A 20,305-nucleotide genomic window follows, 5' to 3' on the forward strand; every position below is an offset into this window, starting at 1 on the left:
GCACTGTTTCCCTTTCAGCTGTTATCTACAGCGAGACCTGCAGGGATCAGAAAGACTGTAATCACGTGACATGTGACAGTTCCTAAAAGTTGGGCTGCTCTCATGGAGGATGTACCTGCCTGACTTCCGCCACTGCTGGTTCCTGCGCTCAAGGTATGATAAAGTTTATACATAGTGTTTACGATAAGTGGCATTTTTTCTCATAGCTGCTTAGGTAACTAAACATGATTCTCGTCTTATTTTTTCTCGAGATGCTAAGTGCATGTTTAAGTGAAATGTTACAATGCATAATTAAGAAACAGGTTTGAAGCATATGTACAGCTCTCAATACCTTTTAAGTCTGTGATCAATTGTTACACAAAGAAAGCACCGCCTCCTTGGTCTAGTGGCAGAGCGTTTGCATTGAGAGCGAACGGTCGGGCGTTCGATACCGCTTCACACCAAAAGACGTCAAAAGACGTTGTTGTTACCCTGCCTGACGCTCGGCATTTAGAGGCTAAAACAAGGACTGGTCGGCTCGTAGTCAGTATACTGTGTATGAGTGGGTATTCATGTTACACTGGAGCATGGTATGTCTGTGGGCTAGCTCAATAAAATCGGCATTAGTACGGACGGGTACTAGCAGCCACACATACACACACACGTGCAGGCACGTTGCTATATTAGTGCAATTATCCTGAACGCGACGTTAAATCTCATTTCACCTCACCCCGCCCCACAAAGAAAGCATGTAGAATGAATATAAGATGGAAAATTGACTATTCTGATTTCTGTGTTGAAGGATGCATCTTGTCCGTGATGTGTGTTGTCTTTTCTTCTTGTACTGTCATAGAATAACAGCGATGGCAGATCTGATATTATGATATCTGGCATAATATGCAGGTCTCAAGTTAACTAAGTGCATTTATTATCATTGGCAGTGACTCCAATTTGAGTGAGATGTGAATGGTTTAACTGAAAGCATTCTTGTACTTTTTATTGCATCGGTTTGAAAAAAAAAGTGGAGATATAGCGATCAGCATGTCCGTCCGTCCGTTCCGTGTCCGTAGCAGAACTCTAAAACGGTTAATATTTTTTGTTGAACTTGCTATACAGATCAATATAGTGATGAACTGGTGCTTTGTGATGATTTGGGATTTTTATGTTTTTATTTTTTTATAGTTTCATGACGACATGATAACGTTTCCGGAGCATACCATTGAATATTTATTAATGAAAATTGTTATACAGATCAGTCTAGTGTTGAAGCGGTGCCTTTTGATGATATGTATATTGAAAAAAATACTGAACAGCATTATTTTTCTTCCACTGAACTGAAGCCAAACGCCATTTCCGAATTGCACCAGATGTGCCACATCCTGATGACTCTTGTTATTCCGTATTTTCTTTTATAGTATAACTGACATTTTATCATCAGATGAGAGTACGATTTGCCTTTTTTGAGCCACATGCAGCGCCCGTGTCGACTGCGACAGCTGCAGATGTAGAGACAGCCGTGCTTCACACCACTACTACGATGGGCACTGTCTCTGTGGACGTGGATTTGGACCTGACATGTAAGTAATCAGGACGATTCTACCTTTTGAGAAATAACCAGTAAGGTGTTGTAAATATTGCAAAGCATGGAGAAAAGGAGCTACCAAGTTATATTAAATAGTGACTTTAAATGGTATCAACAACGTAATACATCTGTTAGAAGTCATACCATTCATATATCTTTGGATGAAACATGTTGTATAATTTAGAATATTATGTTGATATTAACTCTATGCTTTCCTTATTTCAGTGGCAAACAAACTTTGAGGCAGAGGATCAATCAACTATTTATTGTTTTTGCACCATTGTGTCTTCTGATATGTAATAAAATATACAAAAAAGTCTCCTTGTTTTCCTTATTCTTCCAATGTATTAGAGACATGTCCAGTGTTACGGAGCCTATTAACTGCCTTGATACAGCTATTCGTTTATTTCCTGCTGACTGAGACATACACGTACAGCAATTTTTTTTTTTTAAAACAAACATTTCTCTGTATATCCAGTCCAGTCCATGTAATGTTCCATTCTAATCATTAACTGATAGACACCTTGAAAAAAAGCGACAAAACCCTTTCCATAGACACAAGAAATCTCTGCTAAAAGCAGAGTTGTTTGAATGTAAAAGTTAATTGCATTATATATGCTGAGTCATGAGGATGTGTTCACTATCAAATGGTGATACCGGGTGTTCGGGAAAAGGTGAGCGTATCCTGCCGCACCGGTGCCATCTATTACAAACACATGCAAAGTCAAGTCAATTGTTATCCTGAAAAGAAATACGGAATGACATGGTGCGGATCAAAATATGTAATTGCATCTGACGTCAGTTTTGTCACTGATGATTTGGAAATGTCCTTCATTTGTCTACCATAAAACCTTTAGCAAGGCCTTGCATGTTGTAACTTCAACACCACTCTCTATTCCAGTTTTCCAACTCTGTTCTAAAAGTTGAAAATGCTCTGGCATTCAAGCTTTCCAACTTTTGGCTTGAAAAATGAAAAACATGAAAGCTCATATTTGCTTTCCTCATTCTAATTTGAAGAATACTGTTTCATATTTCATAATTTTGAGTGGGATCACCCTCATAAGTAAAACATTGTTACTCTAGTTTTGTGACTTCGTTCATGTCTCAAAATTGGGGCCTCTATATGACTGAAACAATAATGTTTTAACTCACTCACCAATTTAAAATAGTAAATGAACGTTAAGTTGTCTACCCTATCAGACGTATTGGACTGTGGTTTTGTGTGTCTTTGTTTCATTCCACTCTGTGCAATATTTCAGCAATAAATTATCGAGTTTGGACAGGACAAGTAAGTTATATCATAATCAACGGTCCATGCTTTAAGAAAAATTGACACACAATCAACGAAGTCAACGAGTCTGATCACCCTAATCATTTAGTCGACTCACACTACCAACATAGGTTGATCGGGACATATTCTACTCCATACTAGTGTATAAATTCATGATGTATAATTGACGCTATTATTGTATAAAGGGGCACCCAGCAATATTCCAGTATTATATATCACGATCGGATGTAAATAATCGATTGTGGACCAGACAATGGTGATCACAAGAATCGATCCACGGAATATTGGGACATGCAATCAGCCAAGTCACTGAGCCTGACCTCCCGATCCATTTAATCACTTCTTATGACACGCATATGTTTCTGGGACCTATGTGCTTATCTGGAATCCCGACGCGTCAGATTGCCTCTGTTAATAAAAGAGAGGAAAGCAATGGTGCTAGCTGATCCTTTGTGAAATCCCTATTCTTTTCTACTGTGATCTATATTGATTGGAGAATAAAGTGTGTGATCAACTGCGAAAATTCTGGACCAAATGTATCACAAAGGTCAACACATGGCGTAACATCCAAACAGGATTAATATGAAAAGATCACTTATAAAGATTTTTATAAAATAATAAATTCATTAGATATTTTAAACATGATTCTAATATACGGGGGCTGCTCAAAAAGTGTGAAACCTGACAAACAAAACCAACAATTATGAAATAGTCTTTAAAAACATACACTTTTCATATCAGGCAATTCATATGTCAGGAACAAGTTTTCTGAAGCCACCCTAAAAAAACATTCACGGCAGGTTTTCGTTGTCGTCATAGTGCTTTCCACAAAAGTGTTGTTTCAGTTTAGGAAACAGGTAGAAATCACTTGGTGTAAGATCTGGCGAGTATGGAGGGTGAGGAAGCTCTTCGAACCCGCATTGTCTCAATGTCGAGAGGTGTAAGAAGAGGCATTCTCATGAAGTAGTAGAACTACAGCAGTCAGCATTTTTCACCGCTTTTCTTTGATAGAATCTCTCTGGCAATGACGCAAATCAGCATAGTGGACACCGGTAATCTTCTTTGACCTTCTTAGTAATCAAACAAGGATCACACCCTTTGCATCGCAGAATACAGTTGCCATCACTTTCTTTACTTGAATTTCTTTGGTGCCGGGGAAGTGGAATAGTGCCAGTCTATTGATTGACGTTTTGACTCGGGATCATAGTGGTAGACCATGTTTCATCACCCGTTACTAATATCTTTTGGAATTTGACGAATTCCTTTTCAATTAGCTCTAAATATTTTCTGGCAATGTCAGTTTCTTTAGAATTTATAAACTTTGGCACCCAACGAGCAGATATCTTATTCATCTGTAAATGTTCATAAATAATAGGTCCAATGGATCCATGGCTTAGACCTGTGTCTTCCTCAAGTTCGGCAAAGGTAATACGTCTATCTGACAGTATAAGTTTGTTTATCTCCTTGATTGAATCATCATTGATGGAAATTGAGGGACGTCCAGATCTAGGGTCATCATCAAGGCTTCTTCTCCCAGCCTTAAACATAGCTGCCCAACGTTTAACAATGTAATAGCGAGGACTCTTATCACCATACGCTTGTGATGTGCGGTCATGAATATTTTGCAGAGTACTTTTATCTGAATCAAAACCTTGATGATTGCTCGTGCTCGTTCTTTTCCATTTCTGTGTCCATTTGGACTTATATCACGTTCAATTGGCTGTCACTTTTATACAAATGGCCTCAACAGACCATGTCCACTTGCAATAGAAGGTACCAGTGAAACAGTCTCATCTGTTTCATATGTAGATTTAAATTGACCCAAAACTATCCGCAAGACTGGATGACAAGAGGGATCCAATAGTCAACTTTCCCTTTCTGTCGAGCAATATTCCATCAACTCCAGCCCATGTCTACATTTCACAAATTTTGAGATCAAGCATGTACTTTCTATGACGCTTTTTAAAGAGTGTCATATCGCACTTTCTGAAAAGTTGTTTTATCGGGGTTACAACATTCAAGGCCTAAGCAAAGCTTTGAAAAGGTGTTATAGCAGAGAGCATTTCCAATCTTGATGCATCAGTGACAAATAGTGACGCAAAAGGCAATACCATATCTGGACTTGTGTCATATGTTTCCGTTTTTTTAGATGAACAATTGACATGCCTTTGTATGGGATATGTGACAGGTGCCACCGATGGTGAAAGATACGCTCAACTTTTCGCGAACAGCGGATATCATCACTTTTTTATGGTGATTCAAAGACACATGCTCATGATAAAGTCGGAATCGTACAATCATACATCTTTAGTCTAATATTTGTTTATAATTTATATCTTGCCAATCTTGTCTTTATGTCTTCCGTGTTCTAATCACACATTTGTTTACATTTCAGTGGAGGAAAAGAACATTCATCTAATACTTACCGCCGCTTTTTGTAAACAAATTTAATTCTTAGTGCTGTTTCTACTAAGATGGGTTTTTGATAATATGAGCTCACCTGGAAAGATATTCACCAGTTTATAATATCAGCAAAGACAGAAACTTAAAACAGGTTGCTGTCAGCATTGACATTCACTTTTGAATTATATTCTGCATTAATAGTCAGGAAATAAAAACGTCAACGCTAGAGAATAATCACTCTCGATTATCCCACTAAACAGATACCACTGAGTGTAGAAAGCAAACTAGTGGAATATTTTGATAAAAATGGATCACTGAAATCATGGATGACACCAGGTGTTCGCGAAAAGGACAAGCACGTCCTGCCCTATCAGTAGCATCCGCCACAATTTGCAAAAAAAGTATGTATTTGTTGCCTGACACTGCACAGCAATTCCCCTGTCATGCAAAGCGTCATGTAAACAAACCAGACTATCAAGTGAAGGTCAGAAATCCAGTCACACGATAGAGTATTTACTGATTTTATTGAAACTAAAAACAATATGTTAATATATTGTTGAAAATTCTTGAATAAAATTCAAAAACAGGAAGCAACAATTTCATGTACGCTCTAACATGGACTGTAATATATTATTTATGTTATTATACGCCAAGGATGTCATGTACAACATATTGGACAAACGGAGTGCTTGAGAGACAGAATGGGCGTCCATAAACAGATAAAGGACCCCATGCAAGGTTCATCCCCTTAAGCGCTCGACAAATGCGCAGCAGGAAAAGAAATAGAATTTAAGATATACCCTTTCTGTAAAATGAATACTGCTGATGCCCAGCAGTGTAAAGATAAAAGATTGTTTTCATTAAAAGGTTGTGCCCATCTTTAAATAAGTAGCACATGGTATATGAACTATATTTGTATTTATTGTGAATGTTACCACTGTCATTGTAAAACCGCGGTGTTATAACTGTAATCACTTCTCCCTGAAGATACAATTGAAACATGTAGAACAATTCGTGTCATTATTCCGTGACTTTCTTTTTTTATGTATTTCTTATATATAAAATCGTGTTGTCTATATATTTGAAGGATCATAAACATGACTAGATAGCTATCGTGGGTCATCAGATTCCCATAAATGAACGTGTTATCTACATTTCATGACATAACCGCGCACGGGAACATACGTCCTGCGTGCACCTGCTGTGCGCAGAATTACAACATCGTGACTCGCTGACAGGATTGGTGTTGGTATCATTTGAAACAGAAAGTATATAAGAGGATCAACCAAATGAAGACTTTACTTTGAAAGCTTTTCGCTTAACTCCAGACATGAAAGTAACACTGGTTCTCGTCATTGTCAGCACTATTATTGGTGAGTTGAAGATACTAACGGCTTTAATAGTTTAGTTAGTGTCTACGTTAGCCGATGAGATTTGTTATGTACATGTATTTTTTATAATGATAATAGTTCATATTATTCATAGATAATATTATTAATTTGCATTGCACCTTTATCCATGCTGGATATCAATGCGTTCTATTATAACTCCGGGAAATGAATCCGTGTGCACTCATTTCAGCTCCCTGGGAAATATATTACCTGATCTGCCTATGAGGCACTAGAAGACTAATAGTCACATAACCACCTCACCGAAAGGGGAACCCAATCACTGCTGAGTGAACAGAGGCATGTTTCGAACAAAGGCACTTGCCTTTGGAAAACACCACCTGTACTACTTGGGCTACAGTGTTGGGCAGGTCCAAGAAACTCTTAGGAATAAAGGCTGCCAAACACGCTCAGCCATCCAATTGCTTTCTTCCACAAACTGTGCTTAAAGCCTTGACCTTTGACCTCCAAACAGGATCACGTGCCCCAACTACTAATGAGATATTGTTTCTTTCGTTCAGCTGTGATCGCCAGCGAGTCCTGCAGGGATGACAACGACTGTACTCACACGACATGTGATAGTACCGGAAGGCTTGCCTGCTCTCATGGCGCATGTAGCTGTCTGGTTGCAAGCGATGGCTGCATGACAGGTAGGTCAGTTTACAAAATAGCGACCATAATAACTGCAGGCAACAAATTTCATATGTGAACGTTTTATTTGGGCATCTGAAAAGGTTCTCCTACAAGAAAAGGTGGTGACTATAAGTCAATAAACGAATTGGGTTTCACGCCGCTGATATAATTTTTTTGACAAATGTAGAAGGAACGACAAATATGATACAGAACAAAGATGATTACCATTTTGTTGAAACCATTGGCAATACAAAAAAAAACAATCATGGCGAATCTGTGATTCAAACCCACTACTAACACAGCGTCAGCAAAACGCTGGCACAAAACTGCAAATAGGACATGCCCTTTACATACAAGCCTGCATCAAATGAATGATGGAATCTAGTTCAAACCTCTGACAAATGTCCTTTTTTTTGTCCTTTCTTGTTAAGAAGGAGGTTTATATTTCAGCAAATTGCACTGGCCGCGCTGACTGCGACAGCTGCACCTGTAGAGACACCCATGACGAACACCACTGCTTCGACAACCACTGCCAATGTGGACGTGGTGCACCTGTCGGCCCTGGTGGACCTGGCGGACCTGGCGCGTAAGTAACAATAGTTACAGTTGGAAGTTTTCGGGCATAGTTTTGGTTGCTACACTTGAATCAGTTTTACGTTTCATTGACTTTTTAATTATTGTCGAAAGAAAGTTGATGAATTTGTTTGCTTTTTATGCTTGTTTGGTTTTATGTCAGGGGCAAATGTCTAAATTTAGCTGGAATGTGATTTGGGACGTCAACGCTTTGATGGTGTTGGTTCAGAATGTTGGTGAAACACAATATTAGGAATATGATTTTAGTTGTGCATTTGTTTGTAAAACATACACAGTCGTCTTTGTATGGCATGCATATTTGTCTCATCTCATTTCAGTGGTAATACTTAAATCATTCGACATATAGTAACACTATATCAGTCCTGTTTGTTTGTTTGTTCGTTGTTTAACGCCGCACTCAGCAATAGTCCAGCTATACGACGGCGGTTTATAGCAGTCCTATGCTATGTGTTTGGATATATGGTAAATAATGTAAATGTAAAACGTCGACGTTTAGCAATCAGTGTCTATCATCTACCTTAACAGATTTCATCCGGCGTAAAAGGCAAAATTACAGTGAAAATTATATCAATGGATCACTGAAAATCAGTGATGACACCAGGGGTTCGTTCCGCAAAGCCATCGCCATCCACATCCATATTATAGTTCTTACTCCAATTCAGTTTCTTACTAAATATTCAAGTATGAAAATGCCACTTTTCTCTTACCTTTTTATTTTCAGAGGTAAATAAATCATGAAAGGAGGAAAACCCATGGAAATTATTCCTACCTTGTTGGATACACACATGTACACATGTGAAATAAACCTACTACTACCATTTACTGGTTTGTTTTGATGCTGTATATGTTTACTCTTATTGAATTGATGCGTTTCCTGCTTATACCTATGGAGAACATCCTGTGGTTATTCCGTGTTTCTAGCCTATCCTCGTCAGATCAAGATACAATGTTTGGATCTGGATTGGCTAGTCGTCGCTTTTCACTACAGGTCTAGTGACAGTCGCGACCCTCAAAGGGACGACATGAATTGGGTGGACAGGCCCGGTGGATTAGTTGATTGATCAACCGATGATCTGTCTGCTTCATACTCGACACATGCCCCAATGGTGTAAACCTTCGATTGGTTGGTTGGTTTGTTGTTTAACACCGCACTCAGCATTATACCAGGTGTATGACGGCGGTCTGTAAATAATCGAGTCTGGACCAGACAATCCAGTGATAAACATCATGAGCATCGATCAACACATTTGGGATTGGTGACTTGCATTAACCAAGTCAGCGAGCCTGACCACACGATCCCGTTAGTCGCCTTTTACGACGAGCATGGGTTGCTGAAGACCTATTCTACCCCGGAATTTCCACGGGACTGTAAACCTTAGTGACAACATTGCTGGGATACAATCTTGGCGTTTCGAAAATATAGTAAATAAAAGCGACAGAGGACAATTCCTTAATCAATGGAAATCTCTATTTAAAGTTTCCAACTAAATCATAAGCATGTGTTAACGAGAGATGATAGTGCAGCCGTTTCGTGAAAAATTGTGTACTTTATGATGAAAACATAACCTATAGTCGTAGGTTATGACATTCCAAACAGCTAAAGATATGGGGCCTCCCGACAAATCCAACATGGCCGCCTTGGAGGAAGTAAATTTTCTTTGGTGCCGGAGAAGTTCAATAGTGCCATTCTGTGGATTGACGTTTTGACTCCGGACCATAGTTGTAGACCCATGTTTCATCACCCGTTACTAATATCTTTTGGAATTTGACGAATTCCTTTTCAATTAGCTCTAAATATTTTCTGGCAATGTCAGTTTCTTTAGAATTTATAAACTTTGGCACCCAACGAGCAGATATCATATTCATCTGTAAATGTTCATAAATAATAGGTCCAATGGATCCATGGCTTAGACCTGTGTCTTTCTTTAAGTTCAGCAAAGGTAATACGTCTATCTGACAGTATAAGTTTGTCTATCTCCTTGATTGAATCATCATTGATGGAAATTGAGGGACGTCCAGATCTAGGGTCATCATCAAGGCTTCTTCTCCCAGCCTTAAACAGCTATAATAGCTGCCCAACGTTTAACAGTGTAATAGCGAGGGCTCTTATCACCATACGCTTGTGATGTGCGGTCATGAATATTTTGGAGAGTACTTTTATCTAAATCAAAACCTTGATCACTGCTCGTGCTCGTTCTTTTCCATATCTGTGTCCATTTGGATCTATATCACGTTCAATTGGCTGTCACTTTTATACAAATGGCCTCTACAGACAATATCCGCTTGCAATGAACAACTCAAACAATGTACTACATTGACTAGTTCACTTTCTTATGGCCCACAGTTAAAACTTTGTCAGGTTTACAACTTTTTGACCAGCCTTCGTATATGAAAATGATTTAAAGCCACTTTGAAAGTTAGATGACAAATGAGAACACACGATATAGAGAACTTTATTGATGAAACACTTCATTCTTGACCATCTAAACGTTTTAGTTCAGGGCATTTTGTCAAAAATGAAAGCAAATGTCATCTGAAGTTAACTGGGAACAACAATATGTGAATGCTGGATTTCATGACAGATAACTTCTTTGTGAAATGGGGGATAAGATATTGGGGCATAATTGGTATTGGTACCAATTGTGCTCTTCCCCTCATTGTTGATTTGTTTCTCTATGAGCTTTTGCAGAATTCCTGTTCGGCTTAGCAACATTAAAACAGAGGAATTTAAACAAGAAGTTTAACATATGCTTCAGGAATATCGAAGATCTGATACAGTTCAATAATGGTCAAAGAGCCACACCCCTTCCACTGATTTTCCCACCTGTACTAGAAATAAAAGGTACCAGTGAAACAGTCTCATCTGTTTCATATGTAGATTTAAAGTGACCCAAAACTATCCGCAAGACTGTATGACAAGAGGGATCCAATAGTCAACTTTCCCTTTCTGTCGAGCAATATTCCATCAACTCCAGCCCATGTCTACATTTCACAAATTTTGAGATCAAGCATGTTCTTTCTATGACGCTTTTTAAAGAGTGTCATATCGCACTTGCTGAAAAGTTGTTTTATCGGGGTTACAACATTCAAGGCCTAAGCAAAGCTTTGAAAAGGTGTTATAGTAGAGAGCATTTCCAATCTTGATGCATCAGTGACAAATAGTGACGCAAAAGGCAATTCCATATCTGGACTTGTGTCATATGTTTCCGTTTTTTAGATGAACAATTGACTTGCCTTTGTATGGGATATGTGACGGGTGCCACCGGTGGTGAAGGATACGCTCAACTTTTCGCGAACAGCGGATATCATCACTTTTTTATGGTGATTCAAAGACACATGCTCATGATATAGTCGGAATCGTACAATCATACATCTTTAGTCTAATATTTGTTGATAATTTATATCTTGCCAATCTTTATGTCTTCCGTGTTCTAGTCACACATTTGTTTACATTACAGTGGAGGAAAAGAACATTCATCTAATACTTACCGCCACATTTGGTAAACTATGAAGAAGAACCATACATTGTGATTGATTTGTGTTTCCCGAAACCACTGGGTTTTAAAGAAATATAACAGGTTTGGAGTGGTTAAATGTGGAAAATGTCTGACAAATATGCCATCATGATATATGCGAGTGGGATAGCTACTGTTTGGTGATCAAATTTAATTCTTAGTGTTGTTTCTACTAAGATGGGTTTTTGATAATATGAGCTCACCTGGAAAGATATTCACCAGTTTATAATATCAGCAAAGACAGAAACTTAAAACAGGTTGCTGTCAGCATCGACAGCATCTGCATTAATAGCCAGGAAATATAAACGTCAACGCTGGAGAATAATCATTCTCGATTATCCCACGAAACAGATGCCACTGGGTGTAAAAAGCAAACTAGTGGAATATTTTGATAAAAATGGATCACTGATATCATGGATGACACCAGGTGTTCGCGAAAAGGACAAGCACGTCCTGCCCAATCAGTAGCATCCGCCACAATTTGCAAAAATTGTATGTATTTGTTGCCTGACACTGCACAGCAATTCCCCTGTCATGCAAAGCGTCATGTAAACAAACCAGACTATCAAGTGAAGGTCAGAAATCCAGTCACACGATAGAGCATTTACTGATTTTGTTGAAACTAAAAACAATATATTAATATATTGTTGAAAATTCTTGAATAAAATTCAAAAACAGGAAGCAACAATTTCATGTTCGCTCTAACATGGACTGAAATATATTATTTATGTTATTATACGCCAAGGATGTCATGTACAACATATTGGACAAACGGAGTGCTTGAGAGACAGAATGGGCGTCCATAAACAGATAAAGGATCCCATGCAAGGTTCATCCCCTTAAGCGCTCGACAAATGCGCAGCAGGAAAAGAAATAGAATTTAAGATATACCCTTTCTGTAAAATGAATACTGCTGATGCCCAGCAGTGTAAAGATGAAAAAATGTTTTCATTAAAAGGTTGTGCCCATCTTTAAATAAGTAGCACATGGTATATGAACTATATTTGTATTTATTGTGAATGTTACCACTGTCATTGTAAAGCCGCGGTGTTATAACTGTAATCACTTCTCCCTGAAGATACAATTGAAGGTGAGGTGAAATTGGGTTTAACGTCGCGTCCAAGATCATTGCACTTATATAGCGACGTGCATGTACGTGTGTGTTTGTGTGGCTGCTTGTACTAGTCCGGACTGATGCCAATTTATAGTGCTAGTTCACTGAGATACCATGCCGCAGTTTAACATGAATACCCAACTCAGACACAGTATACTGACTCCGAGCCGACCAATCCTTGTTTTAACCCCTAAATGCCGAGCGCCAGACAGGGTAACAAAAAGTACCATCTTTTAACGTTTATTGGTATGACGCGGCCGGGGATCGAACCCTGGACCTTCCGCTCTCCGGGCGGATCCTCTACCACTAGACCACGGAGGCGGTCAGATACAATTGAAACATGTAGAACAATTCGTGTCATTATTGCGTGACTTTCTTTTTATATATATTTCTTATATATAAAATCGTGTTGTCTATATATTTGTAGGATCATGAACATGACTACATAGCTATCGTGGGTCATCAGATTCCCACAAATGAACGTGTTATCTACATATCATGACATAACCGCGCACGGGAACATACGTCCTGCGTGCACCTGCTGTGCGCAGAATTACAACATCGTGACTGGCTGACAGGATTGGTGTTGGTATCATTTGAAATAGAAAGTATATAAGAGGATCAACCAAATGAAGACTTTAATTTGACAGCTTTTGGCCTAACTCCAGACATGAAAGTAACACTGGTTCTCGTCATTGTCAGCACTATTATTGGTGAGTTGAAGATACTAACGGCTTTAATAGTTTAGTTAGTGCCTACGTTAGCCGATGAGATTTGTTATGTACATGTATTTTTTATAATGATAATAGTTCATATTATTCATAGATAATATAATTAATTTGCATTGCACCTTTTTCCATGCTGGATATCAATGCGTTCTATTATGACTCCGGGAAATGAATCTGTGTGCACTCATGGGGGAATATATCCCTGGGGAATATATAACCTGATCTGCCTATGAGGCACTAGAAGACTAATAGTCTCATAACCACCTCACCGAAAGGGGAACCCAATCACTGCTGAGTGAACAGAGGCATGTTTCGAACAAAGGCACTTGCCTTTGGAAAACACCACCTGTACTACTTGGGCTACAGTGTTGGGCAGGTCCAAGAAACTCTTAGGAATAAAGGCTGCCAAACACGCTCAGCCATCCAATTGCTTTCTTCCACAAACGGTGCTTAAAACCTTGACTTGTGACCTCCAAACAGGATCACGTGCCCCAACTTCTAATGAGATATTGTTTTTTTCGTTCAGCTGTGATCGACAGCGAGCCCTGCAGGGATGACAACGACTGTATTCACACGGTATGTGATAGTACCGGAAGGCTTGCCTGCTCTCATGACATATGTACCTGTCTGGTTGCAGCCAATAGCTGCGTCACAGGTAAGTCAGTTTACAAAATAGTGACCATAATAACTGCAGGCAACATATTTCATATGTGAACGTTTTATTTAGGCATCTGGAAAGGTTCTCCTACAAGAAAAGGTGGTGACTATAAGTCAATAAACAAATTGGGTTTCACGCCGCTGATAATTCTTTTTAGACAATTGTAGAAGGAACGACAAATATGATACAGAACAAAGATGATTACCATTTTGTTGAAACCATTGGCAATACAAAAAACCCAATCATGGCGAATCTGTGATTCAAACCCACTACTAACACAGCGTCAGCAAAACGCTGGCACAAAACTACAAATAGGACATGCCCTTTAAATACAAGCCTGCATCAAATGAATGATGGAATCTAGTTCAAACCTCTGACAAATGTTTTGTCCTTTGTTGTTAAGAAGGAGGTTTATATTTCAGAAACTTGCAGAGACCGCCCTGACTGCGACAGCTGCATCTGTAGAGACACCCATATCGAACGCCACTGCTTCGACGGCCGCTGCCTATGTGGACGTCAGGCACCTGTCGGCCCTGGTGGACCTGGCGTGTAAGTAACCATAGTTACAGCCGGAGGTTGTCGGGCATAGTTTTGGTTGCTACACTTGAATCAGTTTTACGTTTCATTGACTTTTTAATTATTGTCGAAAGAAAGTTGATGAATTTGTTTGCTTTTTATGCTTGTTTGGTTTTATGTCAGGGGCAAATGTCTAAATTTAGCCTGAATGTGATTTGGGACGTCAACGCTTTGATGGTGTTGGTTCAGAATGTTGGTGAAACACAATATCAGGAATATGATTTTAGTCGTGCATTTGTTTGTAAAACATACACAGTCGTCTTTGTATGGCATGCATATTTGTCTTATCTCATTTCAGTGGTAATACTTAAATCATTCGACATATAGTAACACTATATCAGTCCTGTTTGTTTGTTTGTTCGTTGTTTAACGCCGCACTCAGCAATAGTCCAGCTATACGACGGCGGTTTATAGCAGTCCTATGCTATGTGTTTGGATATGTGGTAAATAATGTAAATGTAAAACGTCGACGTTTAGCAATCAGTGTCGATCATCTACCTAAACAGATTTCATTGGGCGTAAAAGGCAAAATTGCAGTGAAAATTATATAAATGGATCACTGAAAATCAGTGATGACACCAGTGGTTCGTTCTGCAAAGCGATCGCCATCCACATCCCTATTATAGTTCTTACTCTATATTCAATTTCTTACTAAATATTCAAGTATGAAAATGCCACTTTTCACTTACCTTTTTAATTTCAGAGGTAAATAAATCCTGAAAGGAGGAAAACCCATGGAATTTATTCCTACATTGTTGGATACATACATGTACACATGCGAAATAAACCTACTACTACCATTTACTGGTTTGTTTTGATGCTGTATATGTTTACTCTTATTGAATTGATGCGTTTCCTGCTTATACCTATGGAGAACACCCTGTGGTTATTCCGTGTTTCTAGCCTATCCTCGTCAGATCAAGATACAATGTTTGGATCTGGATTGGCTAGTCGTCGCTTTTCACTACAGTCTAGTGACAGTCGCGACCCTCAAAGGGACGACATGAATTGGGTGGACAGGCCCGGTGGATTAGTTGATTGATCAACCGATGATCTGTCTGCTTCATACTCGACACATGCCCCAATGGTGTAAACCTTCGATTGGTTGGTTGGTTTGTTGTTTAACGCCGCACTCAACATTTTTCCAGCTGTATGACGGCGGTCTGTCAATAATCGAGTCTGGACCAGACAATCCAGTGATAAACAACATGAGCATCCATCCACGCATTTGGGATCGATGACCTGCATCAAGTCAGCGAGCCTGACCACCCGATCCCGTTAGTCGCCTTTTACGACAAGCATAGTCACCTTTTTACGGCAAGCATGGTTTGCTGAAGACACCGGAATCTTCACGGGACTGTAAACCTTAGTGACAACATTGCTGGGATACAAAAGATTGTTTTCATAAACCTTGGCGTTTCGAAAATATTGTAAATAAAAGCGACAGAGGACAATTCCTTAATCAATGGAAATCTCTATTTAAAGTTTCCAACTAAATCATAAGGTTGCGTTTACGAGTGATGATAGTGCAGCCGTTTCGTGAAAAATTGTGTACTTTGTGGTGAAAACATGAAACTTAGTACAGTCGGAGGTGATGACATTCCAAATAGTTAAAGATATGGGGACACCCAAAAAATCCAACATGACCGCCTTAGAGAGAGTGAGTGAGTTGGGTTTAACGCCGCTTTTAACAGTATTCCAGTTATATCACGGCGTGTCAGCTTAATGTGGGAGAAAACGTTTACCACTTCGGTGAAACCCACGAGCACGGGTATGGTGCTGACAAACCTAGAAATATAATCAGGGCGAACCGGGATTCGAATCCAAAATCATAGGTTTCTGGCGTGCCCAAGGGACGCAACTCTGCACAGCGAAACGCGGCGCCTTAGACGACTGGGCCACGCATGCCCCCTCACAGTGACATAACTTACGGACTTCAAACAACATTCTCCACTCCGTCTGGAATATGCATAGTAGAAGTAACCCAGTGAATCATGGAGACTTCAATAACTCGAAGTCGAACACACATCGAGTTACGCGTAGCACCGAGGGTGAGTGAGTGAGTGAGTTTAACGTTGTAACGGCATTATATCGGCCAAATAGCAATGCTGTAGTACCGAGAAAAAAAAGAATCAAAGAGCCAATAACGATTTCTACAGGGGTCAAATAGGGGAACGTTGTCTCAAACGATATATCGAGACAATGGATTCGAGTTAAGAGGTTTCGTCGTATTGTAAAAAAAGAGTATCTGTCCAGTAGTGTGCACAGCGCCTCACCTTGGCCGGTGAAGCAAGCAGAGACCAGGCAGGTACACTCGTCATTGACGCATGGTAGTTGGTGTCGCACTTCTCTCGGGAGCAGGTGCTGGCGTCACTGCCGCTGCACCGTTCGCTGCTGACGACCCCTGGGAAATTAAGACAAAATATGTATTCATCAAAAGGGATCTCATTTATTGATTAGTGCGAGGTTCAAATGAGGTTTAGCGTCGCGTTCAAAATCATTTACTTATAAAGCGATGTGCATGTGTGTGAATGTGTGTGTGTGTGTGTGTGTGTGTGTGTGTGTGTGTGTGTGTGTGTGTGTGTGTGTGTGTGTAAATAAAAAAAACTTGTTTTTCAACTGCTTACAAAGATTTTCGAAAAATAATGCGTTTGTTGAAACTTTCGTGGATGAGATCCGAGTTTCACTTAATTATACAGACTTGACGCTTATTTAATTGCAAATTCAAATTCGTTCGTGAATATAACAGGTTCTTTAATAAAATACACGTTTATCAAAGGACAGGTTACTTTCCTGTTTTGCAGTGTTTGTTATCTGTCGCATGAAGACCTTGATAAAGTCTACACGTCATCAACGTCCACACAGAGGTCACGTTGAGGTCAAGTATCGTGATTATAAAGAAAACCTTTCGTATACCACACACGTCGCCCTTTAGGCATAACACGTAATTGAAACACTTTACTGTGACAATTATATGCTTCGAACAGGAAAATCCCGATGTTCCAATGCAATAATATTCAACTGACTTAAACCTTATAGAATATTAATCAGCAAATGGGATTTATTGAAACAAAGGATTTCTTTTTTCTGTGGAATTCCTGTTTGGTGAGGGAATGATTGAGTGAGTTAGTTCTTTTTTTCAATGTTCCAGTAATGGAGACACCAGATAGCTTCACCCTTTTTTTACCATATGGGGAATCGAACCTGAGCCTTTGGTGTGACGAGCGATCACAAGATTACGAAATTTATTGTTCATATTGTTTTACTTTTTGGGGTGTAAGGTATACAATGTGGATGACTTGTACTTATTCATACTTCTAAAATCTTAAGTTACTTACCAAAAGCGAGGATAACAGACACACCGAGCACAAGGAACTACATGGCTGTTGAGATAACTCCGCTATGTCAGCTGACGTCATACCCGGGCTAGTATACACTAACAGAAATAGACCAGTGAAGATCCGGGGTAGAATAGGTCTTCAACCCATGCTTGCTGCAAAATGCGACTGTGCTTGTCGAAAGAGGAGACTAAGGGGATCGGGTGGTCAGGCTCGCTGACTTGGTTGATGCATGTCATCGATCTCAATTGCGTGGATCGATGCTCATGATGTCAATCACTGGATTGTCTGGTCCAGACTCGATTATTTACAGACCGCCGTCATATATCTGGAATATTGCTGAGTGCGGCGTTTAACAAAAAACAAACAAAATACAACAACAACAAAAATACACATGAGTATTCTGAATGTATGTTCCTCACTTACTCTAAGACGGCTTCACACGGGCAACATTACTTCGCAAACATAAACTCCTTAATGTTTGCCAACTAATGTTTTCACACGATACATATCCGGGTAAGAATATAGGTTCCCAGCACTCTTAGGTTGTCGTAAGAAGCGACTAAACGCACCAGGTGGTCAGTCTTGAGGATTTGGTTGACTTCATGTCATCGTATCCCAATTGCGGGGATTGATGCTCATGATGTCAGTCACAGGATTGTCTAGACCAGACTCAATTATTAACAGAGCTATAGTCCATATAGTGCGGTATCAAACACACACGCAAACACTTCTCTCAAATGCCGACGCCATTTTGTAGCAGACCTCAATACAAATCGGTAAATGTGAAGTCCCTTTAGATAATTGTTTTAAAGAGACGGTAAGGCAGGACCGGCAGTAAATGAGACATAAGTGAGATATTAAACACAAGTGAGATAATAAACACAAATGAGATATTAATCACAAAGACGATGTTAATCACTATACCTGGATGGGTTCCACAGCTGGACACCAGGCACGTGCAGGTTCCCCTCACACAAGTCAAGGTCGAGAGGGCGTCGCAGCTTTCATGCCTGCAGGTGCTGGTATCATGGCCTTGGCATCCCTCGGCATCAACCAGGGCTACAAAAAACATTTATCATACCCCCATGTCAGAATGATGAGATCTGATTGGTTCACGTGATAGTGATAAAATACTATGTATCCCACATTGGAGGGAAACAATTTCTTTATCGGGGGAATACATCCCTCATATCCCGCCACGAACAAGAGAAGACATGTGGATTTCTGAGAGGAGGAATCAATCCCGTATACCTCGCTATTTCCGAATATGACAGTGTATTTATTGTTTAACAATGATTGGAAATGTGTGACATTGTTTCTGTTGAGATTCCGTAGACGCTCATTGCATTGTGTTTAGACAGTGATCAGCCGTCAGGAAGTTAGATGCCTGTGTGGTGTGTAAACTTCCAGTCCGGTATACCCAGGACGGTGTTAGTATGTTATGGAAAATACTGTTCATGCAATTTCATCATATCAAAATCAGCTTCCAAGTGAGGATCGCTCATCATCCTAACCCATAATGGAAGCTTCACCACCGTCACTGCTGGGTATATATATGTATTATCACTGACTTGTGCTATCACGACTGTATTTTTGCATTTGATACTGACCACTGCCATCATATTATATACTGTCAGTGAGTATTGTACTACCGCCCTATTGTGTTCTGCCAATGTAATTGCTGTGCAGTAATTGTTTTGATGTGTAAACCTAGTTTATGTTATAGTACATTTGTTGATTGTACACCGCTTGTTGGTTGTTTGTTGGTTTCACACTAAGTTCCTTTACGTACAGATTTCTAGGTTAATATATTGTTTCAATTTTGGAATCTACAACAGAGTCAATGAAAGTCACCTGGCACAGCAATCGAACAGCTGTTTTCTATCAATTTTGAGTTTGGTTTTATCCTTTCACAATGTCCTATTAAAACATGTCGGTGAGGCATATTCGTTGTAGCAGTATCACGAGGGCGTTTGTGGTTTTATGCGTCTCGTGTCAAGTTTTATACCACGAGCGTGGCTAACGCGGAACGCATAAAACCACTTATCATACCTCCATGTCAGAGTGATGAGGATGTGATTGGTCCACATGATCTTGATAAAATACTGTGTAACCCACCTTGCGGGGTAATAACTTTCTAAGCGGGGAATAAATATCTTATACCCCGCCAAGGGCAAAAAAAGGCTGCACGTGGATTTCTTAGAGGCAGAATAAATCCCTCGTGATCCTGCTACAACTTGCAATGTGACTTTATTGTATAGGCGGCTTCAATCGGACAACAGAAGAACACAGATTGTCAACTTGTATTTTCACACTACAAAGGCGTGTTGTTGATACATAGTCCCTCTTCATTCCTTTCAAAGGTTGACGCCATTTTGTAGCGTAAAAGCCATATGAATACTACGCAGTATCTGATTGACTGAAAGCAACCAACATACGTTTGACAACCATTCACATGTCAAAATCGAGTTTGAAACACAACATTGTCGGCCGAAATATTGGT

The 20,305-nt window shown here is 39.6% G+C and overlaps 2 protein-coding genes and 1 long non-coding RNA gene across 3 annotated transcripts in view; all 3 read left to right on the top strand.

Moving 5' to 3' along the window:
• LOC124141991 (serine protease inhibitor Cvsi-2-like) overlaps positions 1–8,688 on the top strand; it is a 35,626-nt gene extending 26,938 nt beyond the window's left edge. The window contains exons 2-4 of the mRNA XM_048403068.1: positions 7,165–7,293; positions 7,727–7,862; positions 8,592–8,688. Of these exons, the coding sequence (XP_048259025.1) occupies positions 7,165–7,293; positions 7,727–7,862; positions 8,592–8,601 (275 nt within the window). The 3' untranslated portion in view covers positions 8,602–8,688. The remainder of the gene's footprint in view (positions 1–7,164; positions 7,294–7,726; positions 7,863–8,591) is intronic.
• LOC125384293 lies at positions 39–1,885 on the top strand. Its single transcript, XR_007223174.1, has 3 exons — positions 39–153; positions 1,418–1,556; positions 1,787–1,885. It is a non-coding gene; the product is annotated as an uncharacterized LOC125384293 (long non-coding RNA).
• A 4,367-nt stretch (positions 8,689–13,055) lies between the features above and the next one.
• Positions 13,056–15,261, top strand: LOC125384283. The gene is made up of 4 exons (XM_048403077.1): positions 13,056–13,212; positions 13,754–13,882; positions 14,308–14,434; positions 15,165–15,261. The coding sequence occupies exons 1-4, from the start codon at positions 13,170–13,172 to the stop codon at positions 15,172–15,174; spliced, it is 309 nt and encodes a 102-aa protein (XP_048259034.1). The 5' UTR covers positions 13,056–13,169; the 3' UTR covers positions 15,175–15,261.
• The last annotated feature ends 5,044 nt before the right edge of the window (positions 15,262–20,305 follow it).

The sequence above is a fragment of the Haliotis rufescens genome, unplaced genomic scaffold (genome assembly GCF_023055435.1).
Source record: "Haliotis rufescens isolate VD_foot unplaced genomic scaffold, xgHalRufe1.0.p SCAF_3, whole genome shotgun sequence".
In the NCBI taxonomy this organism is placed as follows: Eukaryota; Metazoa; Mollusca; class Gastropoda; order Lepetellida; family Haliotidae; genus Haliotis; species Haliotis rufescens.

What these genes read in the sequence shown, in the direction of transcription:
- LOC125384283 (XM_048403077.1), top strand. Translation starts at nt 13,170, where the DNA reads ATGAAAGTAACACTGGTTCTCGTCATTGTCAGCACTATTATTG. An exon ending in CATTGTCAGCACTATTATTG is followed by an intron (nt 13,213 to 13,753) that starts GTGAGTTGAAGA and finishes TTTTTCGTTCAG; the next exon opens with CTGTGATCGACAGCGAGCCC. An exon ending in AGCCAATAGCTGCGTCACAG is followed by an intron (nt 13,883 to 14,307) that starts GTAAGTCAGTTT and finishes TTTATATTTCAG; the next exon opens with AAACTTGCAGAGACCGCCCT.